This window comes from Corvus hawaiiensis, chromosome 26 (genome assembly GCF_020740725.1).
Source record: "Corvus hawaiiensis isolate bCorHaw1 chromosome 26, bCorHaw1.pri.cur, whole genome shotgun sequence".
NCBI classification, from domain to species: domain Eukaryota; kingdom Metazoa; phylum Chordata; class Aves; order Passeriformes; family Corvidae; genus Corvus; species Corvus hawaiiensis.
The window spans coordinates 45,082,362-45,096,229 of record NC_063238.1 but is presented as its reverse complement, the minus strand read 5'-3'; the positions used below and the strand labels follow the sequence as shown (position 1 = coordinate 45,096,229).

Genomic DNA, 13,868 nt, shown 5'->3' with positions numbered 1-13,868 from the left:
CGGAGCCATCCCGGGCCAATCCCGGAGCAATCCCGGAGCAATCCCGGAGCAATCCCGGGCCAATCCCGGAGCAATCCCGGGCCAATCCCGGAGCCATCCCGGGCCAATCCCGGAGCCACCCCGGAGCCATCCCGGAGCCATCCCGGGCCAATCCCGGAGCCATCCCGGGCCAATCCCAGGGAAATCCCGGAGCCATCCCCGGAGCCATCCCGGGCCAATCCCAGGAATCCCGGAGCCATCCCGGGCCAATCCCAGGAATCCCGGAGCAATCCCGGAGCCATCCCGGGCCAATCCCGGAGCAATCCCGGAGCCATCCCGGGCCAATCCCGGAGCAATCCCGGAGCCATCCCGGGCCAATCCCGGAGCAATCCCGGAGCCATCCCGGGCCAATCCCGGAGCCATCCCGGGCCAATCCCGGAGCCAATCCCGGAGCCATCCCGGGCCAATCCCGGAGCCATCCCGGGCCAATCCCGGAGCAATCCCGGCCAATCCCGGAGCCATCCCGGAGCCATCCCGGGCCAATCCCGGAGCCATCCCGGGCCAATCCCGGAGCCAATCCCGGAGCCATCCCGGGCCAATCCCGGAGCCATCCCGGGCCAATCCCGGAGCAATCCCGGAGCCATCCCGGGCCAATCCCGGAGCCATCCCGGGCCAATCCCGGAGCCATCCCGGAGCCATCCCGGGCCAATCCCGGAGCAATCCCGGAGCAATCCCGGAGCCATTCCGGGCCAATCCCGGAGCAATCCCGGAGCAATCCCGGAGCCATCCCGGGCCAATCCCGGAGCCATCTCGGAGCCATCCCGGGCCAATCCCGGAGCCATCCCGGAGCCATCCCGGGCCAATCCCGGAGCCATCCCGGGCCAATCCCGGAGCCATCCCGGGCCAATCCCGGAGCAATCCCGGAGCAATCCTGGAGCAATCCCGGGCCAATCCCGGAGCAATCCCGGAGCCATCCCGGAGCAATCCCGGAGCCATCCCGGACCAATCCCGGAGCCATCCCGGGCCAATCCCGGGCCAATCCCGGAGCCATCCCGGGCCAATCCCGGAGCCATCCCGGGCCAATCCCGGAGCCATCCCGGGCCAATCCCGGAGCCATCTCGGAGCCATCCCGGGCCAATCCCGGAGCCATCCTGGGCCAATCCCGGAGCCATCCCGGGCCAATCCCGGAGCCAATCCCGGAGCCATCCCGGAGCAATCCCGGAGCAATCCTGGAGCAATCCCGGAGCAATCCCGGAGCCATCCCGGAGCCATCCCGGGCCAATCCCGGAGCCATCCCGGGCCAATCCCGGAGCCATCCCGGAGCAATCCCGGAGCCATGCCGGAGCCATCCCGGAGCCATGCCGGAGCCATCCCGGGCCAATCCCGGAGCCATCCCGGGCCAATCCCGGAGCCATGCCGGAGCCATCCTGGGCCAATCCCGGAGCCATCCTGGGCCAATCCCGGAGCCATCCCGGAGCCATCCCGGGCCAATCCCGGAGCCATCCCGGGCCAATCCCGGAGCCATCCCGGGCCAATCCCGGAGCCATGCCGGAGCCATCCTGGGCCAATCCCGGAGCCATCCCGGGCCAATCCCGGAGCCATGCCGGAGCCATCCCGGGCCAATCCCGGAGCCATGCCGGAGCCATCCTGGGCCAATCCCGGAGCAATCCCGGAGCCATCCTGGGCCAATCCCGGAGCAATCCCGGAGCCATCCCGGAGCCAATCCCGGAGCCATCCCGGAGCAATCCCGGGCCAATCCCGGAGCAATCCCGGAGCAATCCCGGGCCAATCCCGGAGCCATCCCGGGCCAATCCGGAGCAATCCCGGAGCCATCCCGGGCCAATCCCGGAGCCATCCCGGGCCAATCCCGGAGCCATCCCGAGCCATCCCGGGCCAATCCCGGAGCCATCCCGGGCCAATCCCGGAGCCATGCCGGAGCCATCCCGGAGCCATGCCGGAGCCATCCCGGGCCAATCCCGGAGCCATCCCGGGCCAATCCCGGAGCCATCCCGGGCCAATCCCGGAGCCATGCCGGAGCCATCCCGGGCCAATCCCGGAGCCATCCCGGGCCAATCCCGGAGCCATCCCGGGCCAATCCCGGAGCCATGCCGGAGCCATGCCGGGCTCACCTTGGTGTGGCCGAGCTGCAGGAGGTTTTCCAGGATGGGCGATTCCAGGCGGGATCGCAGCAGCTCCGGAGGCGCCGCCTCGGCCACGCGGCCGTAGCAGAGCACGAGGCCGCTCCGCAGCTTCTCCGGCTCCGCCTCGCTCCGATCCTGCGGAAAAACGGGATCCGGGAAGGCCGGAAGGGAATCCCGAAGAATTTCCCAGGCGGGATTAGAGGGGGGGAAAAGCCCGGGAACGGTTGGGTGGGATTGGATGGTGCTGGGAACGCTGGGGATTTCGGGATGGGGGGTTCCAGGGAATTCCAGGGCTTTGAGAGCGGGGATTCCATGGATTGTCGGGAATTTTGAGGTGGGATTCCAGGGAATTCCAGGGGTTTCGTTGGGATTCCAGGGAATTCCAGGGGTTTTATTGGGATTCCACGGAATTTCAGGGGTTTTTATTGGGATTCCAGGGAATTCCAGGGGTTTTGCTGGGATTCCAGGGGAATTCGACAGGTTTAATTGGGATTCCAGGGAATTCCAGGGGTTTAGCCAGGATTCCACGGAATTCCAGGGGTTTAACCGGGATTCCAGGGAATTCCAGGGGTTTTATTGGGATTCCACAGAATTCCAGGGGTTTAATTGGGATTCCATGGAATTCCAGGGGTTTAATTGGGATTCCATGGAATTCCAGGGGTTTCATTGGGATTCCCGGGAATTCCAGGGGTTTAATTGGGATTCCAGGCAATTCCAGGGGTTTACATGGGATTCCATGGAATTCCAGGGGTTTCATTGGGATTCCCGGGAATTCCAGGGGTTTAATTGGGATTCCAGGCAATTCCAGGGGTTTCATTGGGATTCCACGGAATTCCAGGGGTTTAATTGGGATTCCAGGCAATTCCAGGGGTTTTATTGGGTTTCCATGGAATTCCAGGAGTTTCATTGGGATTCCATGGAATTCCAGGGGTTTCATTGGGATTCCAGGGAATTCCAGGGGTTTTATTGGGATTCCACGGAATTCCAGGGGTTTAGCTGGGATCCCATGGAATTCCAGGATTTCCCCAGGGATTCCACCGAATTCCAGGATTTCAGTCCGGGCCCCTTGGAATTCCAGGATTTTAGCTGGGAAGCCACAGAATTCCAGGATTTTTAAGCAGGATTCCATGGAATTCCCGGATTCTCAGGCGGGGTCCCTCGGAATTCCAGGATTTGAGGAGGATTCCAAGGAATTCCATGAGTTTGGAAGAATTCCACAGGATTCCAGGATTTTAGTCAGCTTTCCACGGAATTCCAGGATTTTTTAACGGGATTCCACAGAATTCCAGGATTTTAGTCGGATTCCCACGGAATTCCAGGATTTCAACCAGGATTCCCACCAAAATTCCCAGATTTTCGGAGGATTCCCCATTCCCGCTCTCCCCCGATCGCTCCCAGCTGGAATTGGGCCCTTCCAGGGATTCCAGGAATTCTGGGATGGGTTGGGATGGAAGGGATTTAAGGATGATCCCATTCCAAGCATTCCCGATATCCCGGGATGGCTCCAAGCCGGGAATTCCAGGGATGGAAAGGCCAAAACTCCCCGGGAATTCCATCCCAGCCCCTCCCAGGCAGGAATTCCTTCCCCAAATCCCACGGAATCTGCAGGTCCCCATCCCAAATCCACAGGGATGGGAAATCCCAAAAAAATCCCCCAAAATCCCCAAAATTACCAAAATCCCAAATCCCGGCCCTGATCCCATCCCAAATCCACAGGGATGGGAAATCCTGGGAATGGGGATCCCAAATCCCGGCCCTGATCCCATCCCACCTCCCCAGAAATGGGAAATCCCAAAAAAATCCCCAAAAATCCCCCAAAATCCCAAAAATTCCCCAAAAAATCCCCAAAATTCCCCCAAATCCCAAATCCTGGCCCTGATCCCATCCCACACCCCCAGCAATGGGAAATCCCAAAAAAAATCCCCAAAATCCCCAAAATTCCCCAAAAAATCCCAAAAAAATCCCCAAAATTCCCAAAAAAATCCCCCAAAAATCCCCAAAAATCCCCAAAATCCCAAATCCCAGCCCAGATCCCATCCCAAATCCACTGGGATGGGAAATCCCAAAAAAATCCCCCAAAATCCCCAAAATTCCCAAAAAAATCCCCAAAATTCCCAAAAATCCCCAAAAATTCCCCAAAAAATCCCCAAAATCCCCCAAAAATCCCCCAAATCCCAAATCCCGGCCCTGCTCCCATCCCAAATCCACAGCGATGGGAAATCTTGGGAATGGGGATCCCAAATCCCGGCCCTGCTCCCATCTCAAATCCACAGGGATGGGAAATCTCAAAAAAATCCCCAAAATTCTGCAAAAAAATCCCCAAAATTCCCAAAAAATCCAAAAAAAATCCCCCAAATCCCAAACCCCGGCCCTGCTCCCATCCCAAATCCACAGGGATGGGAAATCCCAAAAAAATCCCCAAAATTCTGCAAAAAAATCCCCAAAATTCCCAAAAAATCCAAAAAAAATCCCCAAAATCCCAAATCCCGGCCCTGCTCCCATCCCACAAATCCTGGGAATGGGGATCCCAAATCCCGGCCCTGCTCCCATCCCAAATCCACAGCGATGGGAAATCCTGGGAATGGGGATCCCAAATCCCGGCCCTGCTCCCATCCCACCCCCCCAGCGATGGCGATTCCAGCCGGGAATGGCCGCTCCAGCCCGGAATTCCAGCCCGGGCAGCCCTTTCCAGGGGGATATTCCCGAAAATCCCAGCCCGAGGCCGCTCCCTCTGCTCCTGTCCCTGTTCCCAGCCAGCAGATCCCGCCCTGGATCCCCCCTGGATCCCTTCAATCCCACTTTTTTCTCCGGGATCAGCCCCCCCCCGGCCGCTCCCAGAATTCCCCATTCCCATTCCCGGGAATCCCAAGGAATTCCCACCTTGAAGATGCTGAACAATCCCAGGGATTTCTTGAAGACGTCGGATTTCAGGAACTCCTCCAGCTTTTCCAGCGTCTCTTCCAGGTGATCCCGGGCGCAGATCCCGAAGCACGAAGCCAGGCCCTGCGGGAATTCCGGGAATAAAACCCGGGAAGAGCCGCTCAGGAATTCCCGAAGTTCTCCCAGCCAGAATTCCCGGCTCCTGAGCGGCGCCGAGGGAATTCCAACGGTGCTGGGGCGTGGATGGACTCGATCCCGGCTGGAATTCCCGGCTGGAATTCCATGAATTCCAACCAGAGGCTGGAATTCCCAGGCTGGAATTCCATGAATTCCAACCTGCGGCCAAAGAAAACGGGAACTGGGAATGTTGGATGGGGTGGAAAAGCTGGAAAAAAGCTGGAAAAAAGCTGGAAAAAAGCTGGAAAAAAGCTGGAAAAGCTCAATCCCAACCTCAGCTCCAGGGCAGGGAATGAGCGGGAATGGGGGGGGGGGGGGGAGGGGAAGCTCCAAAACCTCTGGAATTTTTTTCCCTGGGAAGGAGCCGGGATGGAATTCCCAGAAAAGCCGGAGCTGCCGCAGCCCTGGGAAGGTGCCGGGAACATCCCGGGATAGCGGGAATTCCGTGGGTGGAATTCCAGGATTTTAGTGGGGATTCCACGGAATTCCATGAATTTCCGAGGGATCCCCCAGGGAATTCCAGGATTTCAGTCGGGATTCCACAGAATTCCATGAATTTCGAAGGGATCCCCAGGGAATTCCAGGATTTTTAGTTGGGATTCCACGGAATTCCATGAATTTTGAAGGGATCCCCCCAGGGAATTCCAGGATTTTTAGTCGGGATTCCAGGGAATTCCAGGATTTTAGTGGAGATCCCACAGAATTCCAGGGTTTTAGTTGGATTGCTTAGAATTCCAGGATTTTAGAAGCGGCTCCAAGGAATTCCAGAATTTTAGTTGGACCCCAAGGAATTCCAGGATTTTTATCAGGATTCCTTGGAATTCTAGGTAGTCGGGATTCCCAGGAATTCCATGAATTTCGAAGGGACCCCCGCAGGGAATTCCAGGATTTTTAGTCAGGATTCCTTGGAATTCCAGGATTTTAGAAAGCATTCCACGGAATTCCAGGATCCCCCCAGAATTCCAGGATTTTAGCTGGATCCCAAGGAATTCCAGGATTTTAGTCGGGATTCCCCGGAATTCCATGAATTTTGAAGGGACCCCCAGGGAATTCCAGGATTTTAGTTGGATTCCTTGGAATTCCAGGATTTTAGTCGGGATCCCACGGAATTCCAGGATTTTAGCAGGGATTCCACAGAAATCCAGGATTTCAGTCAGGATTCCCAGGAATTCCATGAATTTCGAAGGGATCCCCACGGAATTCCAGGATTTTTGTCAGGATTCCATGGAATTCCATGAATTCAGAAAGGATCCCCTGGAATTCCAGGATTTTAATGGAAATTCCAGGAAATTCCAGGATTTTAGTGGGAATACCATGAAATTCCATGAATTCCTTATGGATCCCCCGGAATTCCAGGATTTTAATGGTGATTCCATGAAATCCCAGGATTTCAGTGGCCCTCCCCCAGAATTCCACCAATTCCTTACGGATCCCCCAGAATTCCAGGATTTTAATGGAAATTCCAGGAAATTCCAGGATTTTAGTAGACACCCTCCGGAATTCCATGAATTCCTTATGGATCCCCCCAGAATTCCAGGATTTTAATGGAGATACCATGAAATTCCAGGATTTTAGTGGGAATACCATGAAATTCCATGAATTCCTTATGGATCCCCCAGAATTCCAGGATTTTAGTGGCGATCCCATGAAATCCCAGGATTTCAGTGGCCCTCCCCCAGAATTCCACCAATTCCTTACGGATCCCCCAGAATTCCAGGATTTCCAGCACCGTTCCCTTCGGAAAACCCCGAGCCCCACCCCCATTCCCAGAGATTCCAAAACCCGCCCTGGGAACGGCGGCTCCGCCCCTTTCCCAACAGGAACATTCCCAAAATTCCCTCTTCCCTGGATCCTGAGGATTTTCCGGCCTCATTCCTCACCTCCCGCTCGGCCTCTTCCCGGTACCGGGCGTTTTCCAGGAGTTCCTGGAGCTGCTTCCGGACCAGCTCCTTACTGGGACACGCCCCCCAGCGCCGTTCCCATGGATCTGTAGAGGAAATTCTGGGAAAACACCGGGAATTCCAGCGGGAAAAACCTCGGGATGAGGCGGGCGAAGCTCCCGGATTTTCCCACTCCTCACCTTTTCCAGCTGGGAGCCGTCGGAGCCGCGGAGCTGCCGGAACATCTCCGACACCAAAGGGCAAATCCAGGATTTCTCCGGGATGGCCGCCAGGGATTCCCGGAGGAACTGGAGCAGGGAATGGGCCGTGGGAATGCCGGGAAAGCCGCTGGGAATGTTGGGGATCCCATCCCAAATCCCTCTGGAATGCCGGGGATCCCATCCCGGATCCCTCTGGAATGTTGGGGTCCCATCCCGGATCCCTCTGGAATGTTGGGGATCCCATCCCAAATCCCTCTGGAATGTTGGGGTCCCATCCCGGATCCCTCTGGAATGTTGGGGATCCCATCCCAAATCCCTCTGGAATGCCGGGGATCCCATCCCGGATCCCTCTGGAATGTTGGGGATCCCATCCCAGATCCCTCTGGAATGTTGGGGATCCCATCCCAAATCCCTCTGGAATGTTGGGGATCCCATCCCAAATCCCTCTGGAATGCCGGGGATCCCATCCCGGATCCCTCTGGAATGTTGGGGATCCCATCCCAAATCCCTCTGGAATGTTGGGGTCCCATCCCGGATCCCTCTGGAATGTTGGGGATCCCATCCCGGATCCCTCTGGAATGTTGGGGATCCCATCCCAAATCCCTCTGGAATGCGGGGGATCCCATCCCGGATCCCTCTGGAATGTTGGGGATCCCATCCCGGATCCCTCTGGAATGTTGGGGATCCCATCCCAAATCCCTCTGGAATGCCGGGGATCCCATCCCGGATCCCTCTGGAATGTTGGGGATCCCATCCCGGATCCCTCTGGAATGCTGAGGAGCCTTTGGAATCCCGGTTTCCCATCCCAAATCCCTTTGGAATCCTGGTTTTCCATCCCAATTTCCCATGGAATGCTGCCGAACCTTTGGAATGCCGGCTCCCGGTCCCAAATCCCAGTGGAAGTCTAAGAAACCTTTGGAATCCTGGTTTTCCACCCCAAATCCCTTTGGAATCCCGGTTTCCTATCCCAGATTCCCATGGAATGCTGAGGAGCCTTTGGAATCCCGGTTTCCCATCCCAAATCCCCGGGAATGCTGCCAACCCTTCCGAATCCCGGTTTTTCATCCCAATTTCCCTCTGGAATGCTCGTTTCCCATCCCAATTTCCCTGGAATGCTGAGGAGCCTTTGGAATGCTGGTTCCCCATCCCAAATCCCTTTGGAATCCCCGTTTCCTATCCCAGATCCCTTTGGAATGCTGAGAAGCCTTGGGAATCCTGGTTTCCCATCCCAAATTCCCATGGAATTCTGGTTTCCCATCCCAAATCCCGTTGGAATCCTGGTTTTCCATCCCACATTCCCATGGAATCCTTTTGGAATGCCAGGTCCCGGTCCCAAATCCCAAGGGAAGTCTAAGAAACCTTTGGAACCCCAGTTTCCCATCCCAAATCCCTTTGGAATCCCAGTTTCCCATCCCAAATTCCTTTGGAATGCTGCCGACCCTTTGGAATTCTGGTTTCTCCTATGGAATTCCAGATCCCTATGGAACGCCGGTTCCCCATCCCAAATCCCGCTGGAATGCTGAGGAGCCTCTGGAATCCCCGTTTTCCATCCCAAATCCCTCTGGAATGCTCGTTTCCCATCCCAATTTCCCATGGAATGCTGAGGAGCCTTTGGAATCCCGGTTTCCCATCCCAAATCCCAGTGGAAGTCTAAGAAACCTTTGGAATCCTGGTTTTCCACCCCAAATCCCTTTGGAATGCCTGGGTTCCATCCCAGATTCCCCTGGAATGCTGAGGACCCTGTGGAATCCCAGTTTTCCATCCCAAATCCCTTTGGAATCCCGGTTCCCCATCCCAAATCCCTCTGGAATGCTGAGGAGCCTGTGGAATCCCAGTTTTCCATCCCAAATCCCTCTGGAATGCTCGTTTCCCATCCCAATTTCCCATGGAATGCTGAGGAGCCTTTGGAATCCCGCTTTCCCATCCCAAATCCCAGTGGAATCCTCCTTTTCCATCCCAATTTCCCATGGAATGCTGAGGACCCTTCGGAATGCCGGCTCCCCATCCCAAATTCCCGGGAATGCCGCCCGGCCCCTTTTCCCCCGGCATCGGGACAGGCCCTGCCCGGCTCCCAGAGCTTCTCCCTCCCCAATTCCATGGGAAAAGCTCCCGGGATTTGGAGCTTCCCAGCCCTTTCCCAGAGCCAAAAATCCAGGGAAAAGCTTTCCCGGCGTTCCCGGGATGCGCACCTGGAGCAGCTTCTCTTCCCATTCCTGCTGGCACAGGGAATCCTCGGTGGTCCCTGGGGAAAATCCAAGCGGGATCCTGGGAATTCCGAGGGATCCGGGAATGCGGGAATGCGGGAATGGGGGGGGAGGGGCTGGGAGCATTCCCGAGGGAAAGGATTCGGGATGCGGGAAATGCTGGGAAAGCTGGAAAAGCGGGAATCCTGCTGGGATCCCAGCTGGGATCGGGATCCGGGATCTGGGATCTGGGATTGGAGGGGTGCGGGAATGAGCTGGGAAAGGGGAATTCCAAGGGAATTCCAGGAGAATTCCAGGAGAATTCCAGGGGCTCCGGCACAGCTGGAGAGGGGCTCGGCATAAAGGCTGCAGGGGCGGGAGCCTGGGGGGTTTTTAGGGAATTTTGAGGGGTTTTTAGGGAATTTTCAGGGGGGTTTTAGGGAATTTTGAGGGGTCCTTTTAGGGAATTTTGAGGGTTTTTTAGGGAATTTTCAGGGTCTTTTTTAGGGAATTTTGAGGGGTTTTTTAGGGAATTTTCAGGGGCCCTTTTAGGGAATTTCGAGAGGATTTTTAGGGAATTTTCAGGGGGGTTTTTTTAGGGAATTTTGAGGGGGTTTTTAGGGAATTTTGAGGGGTCCTTTTTAGGGAATTTTCAGGGGGGTTTTTTTTTGGGAATTTTGAGGGGTTTATTAGGGAATTTTGAGAGGTCCTTTTAGGGAATTTTTAGGTCCTTTTAGGGAATTTTCAGCGGTTTTAAGGGAATTTTCAGGGTTTTTTTTTGGGAATTTTGAGGGTCTTTTTTAGGGAATTTTGAGGGGGTTTTTAGGGAATTTTGAGGGGGTTTTTAGGGAATTTTCAGGGAATTTTTAGGGAATTTTCAGGAGAGCTTTAGGGAATTTTCAGGGGTCCTTTTAGGGAATTTTGAGGGGTTTTTTTAGGGAATTTTGAGGGGTCCTTTTAGGGAATTTTGAGGGTTATTTTTAGGGAATTTTCAGGGGTTTTTTAAGGGAATTTTGAGGGGTTTTTAGGGAATTTTCAGGGGCTTGTTTAGGGAATTTTTAGGGGTCCCATTATGCCCTGATTCCCATGATTCCCACAATCCCATTATTCCCATGATCCCATCATTCCCACGATCCCATGATCCCATCATTCCCATCCCATCAATCCCATAATCCCAGTATCCCATCATTCCCATGATCCCATGGATCCTATGGATCCCATTATCCCATGGATCCCATGATCCATCCCATCATTCCCATCCCATAATTCCCATGATCCCATTATCCCATCATTCCCATCCCATTATCCCGTTATCCCATTATCCCATCAATCCCATCATTCCCATGATCACATCATCCCATTATTCCCATGATCCCACGGATCCCACAATCCCACAATCCCATAATCCCATCATTCCCATGGATCCCATGGATCCCATGATCCCATAATCCCATCATTCCCATCCCGTTATCCCATCATTCCCATGATCCCATGGATGCTATGATCCCGTAATTCCCATGATCCCATGATCCCATCATTCCCATGATCCCACAGATCCCATGATCCCATTATCCCATCATTCCCATGATCCCCTCATTCCCATGGATCCCACGGATCCCACGATCCCATGATCCCATCATTCCCATGATCCCATGGATCCCATTATCCCACTATCCCCTCATTCCCATCCCATGATCCCGTTATCCCATCATTCCCATAATCCCATGATCCCATCATCCTCATGGATCCCACAGATCCCACAATCCCATGATCCCATCCTTCCCATCCCATGATCCCATGATCCCATGATCCCATCATTCCCATAGATCCCATGGATCCCGTAATTCCCATGGATCCCATAATCCCATCATTCCCATGGATCCCACGGATCCCACAATCCCATGGAACCCATAATCCCATCATTCCCATAATCCCATGATCCCATCATCCCCATGGATCCCACAGATCCCACAATCCCATGATCCCATCCTTCCCATCCCATTATCCCATCATTCCCATGATCCCATGGATCCTATGGATCCCATCATCCCATCACTCCCATGATCTCATTATCCCATCATTCCCATGGATCCCATGGATCCCACGATCCCATAATCCAATAATCCCATGATTCCCATGATCCCAGTATCCCATGATCCCATCATTCCCATGGATCCCACGATCCCATAGTCCCATCATTCCCATCCCATGGATCCCATTATCCGATGATCCCATTATCCCATCATTCCCATCCCATGATGCCATGATCCCATGGATCCCACGATCCCATCATTCCCATGATCCCATACCCATGATCCATCCCATCATTCCCATCCCATCATCCCATTATCCCATCATTCCCATCATTCCCATGATCCCATGATCCCATAATCCCCATCATTCCCATTATCCCATGGATCCCATCATTCCCATGGATCCCACAATCCTGCAATCCCATTATCCCATAATTCCATTATCCCATGATCCCATGGATCCCACAGGTCCCACAATCCCATGATCCCATCATTCCCATCCCATGATCCCATCATTCCCATGATCCTATGGATTCCATTATCCCATGGATCTCATAATCCCATGATTCCCATGATTCCCACAATCCCATCATTCCCATGATCCCATGGATCCTATGGATCCCACGATCCCATCATTCCCATGGATCCCACAGATCCCACAATCCCATTATCCCATCATTCCCATCCCATGATCCCATGACCCCATGGATCCCATCATTCCCATGATCCCATGGATCCCATAATCCCATGATTCCCATGATCCCCTCATTCCCATGGATCCCATGGATCCCACAATCCCATAATCCCATCCTTCCCATCCCATGATCCCATGATCCCATGATCCCATCATTCCCCTGATCCTATGGATCCCATAATTCCCATGGATCCCACAATCCCATCATTCCCATGATTCCCATGATCCCATTATCCCATGACCCCTTCATTCCCATCATTCCCATGGATCCCACAGATCCCAAAATCCCATGATCCCATCATTCCCATAATCCCATGGATCCCATCATCCCCTCATTCCCATGAATCCCACAGATCCCACAACCCCATTATCCCATCCTTCCCATCCCATTGATCCCATGGGTCCCACGGATCCCACGATCCCATGATCCCATCCTTCCCATGATCCCATCATTCCCATCCCATTATCCCATGATGCCATCATTCCCATGGATCCCATGGATCCCACAATCCCACAATCCCACCATCCCAGCATTCCCATGATCCCATAATCCCACAATCCCACCCCAACCTCCCCCTCCCAATCCCCCAAAACTCCCCCACCCCACTCCCAACCCCCGGAAAACCGGGAATCAGCAGCACCCGGAAAATCCCATCCCAAACCCAGCGGGAAAATCCCATTTTCGGGACCTTCCCAATCCCAAAAAAAAACCCCCCTTGACCATCCCGGAAGGGGAAATCCGGGAATTCCGATTGGATCCGGAGCCTTTTCCCACCTTCCAGGTGCTCCAGCAGCAGCGGGATTTCCTTATCCCAGAGGTTTTCCAGGTCGGGATGGAGCCGGAGCGCCTGGAGCAGGCGCAGGGCGGCGGCGCCCCGGCCGTTCCCGAGGAAAGGCTGCGAGGAGACCACCTGGAAAAGCGGGAGAAGCGGGAATGAGAGCTGGAATGGCACGGAAGGGAATTCCAGGGGAAAAAGTGGGAATGGGACTCTGGGAATGAGGGGATTTGGGGGGGAAGGGGTTAAAAACTGGGAAAAGTGAAGCGGGAAAAGCGGGAATGAAACTGGGAATGAGAGCTGGGAAGGGCACGGATGAGAATTCCGGGGGAAAAAGTGGGAATGGGATGCTGGGAATGAGGGGATTTGGGGTGGGAAGGGTTAAAAACTGGGAAAAGTGGGAATAAAACTGGGAATGAGAGCTGGGAATGGCATGAAAGGGAATTCCGGGGGAAAAAGTGGGAATGGGACGCTGGGAATGAGGGGATTTGGGGTGGGAAAGGGTCAAAAACTGGGAAAAGTGGGAATAAAACTGGGAATGAGAGCTGGGAAAGGCATGGAAGGGAATTCCGGGGGAAAAAGTGGGAATGGGACGCTGGGAATGAGGGGATTTGGGGGGGAAGGGGTTAAAAACTGGGAAAAGTGAAGCAGGAAAAGCGGGAATGAAACTGGGAATGAGAGCTGGGAAAGGCACGGGATGAGAATTCCGGGGGAAAAAGTGGGAATGGGATGCTGGGAATGAGGGGATTTGGGGTGGGAAGGGTTAAAAACTGGGAAAAGTGGGAATAAAACTGGGAATGAGAGCTGGGAATGGCATGAAAGGGAATTCCGGGGGAAAAAGTGGGAATGGGACGCTGGGAATGAGGGAATTTGGGGGGGAAAGGGTCAAAAACTGGGAAAAGTG

General features: G+C 54.5%; 1 protein-coding gene across 1 annotated transcript in view; it reads right to left on the bottom strand.

Annotated features, from left to right (window-relative positions):
• Positions 1-13,868, bottom strand: part of MROH1 (maestro heat like repeat family member 1) — a 92,388-nt gene that overhangs the window by 55,762 nt on the left and 22,758 nt on the right. Inside the window, 7 exon segments of the mRNA XM_048329222.1 lie at positions 2,109-2,255; positions 5,001-5,123; positions 7,058-7,144; positions 7,146-7,178; positions 7,258-7,365; positions 9,468-9,520; positions 12,964-13,099. Of these exon segments, the coding sequence (XP_048185179.1) occupies positions 2,109-2,255; positions 5,001-5,123; positions 7,058-7,144; positions 7,146-7,178; positions 7,258-7,365; positions 9,468-9,520; positions 12,964-13,099 (687 nt within the window).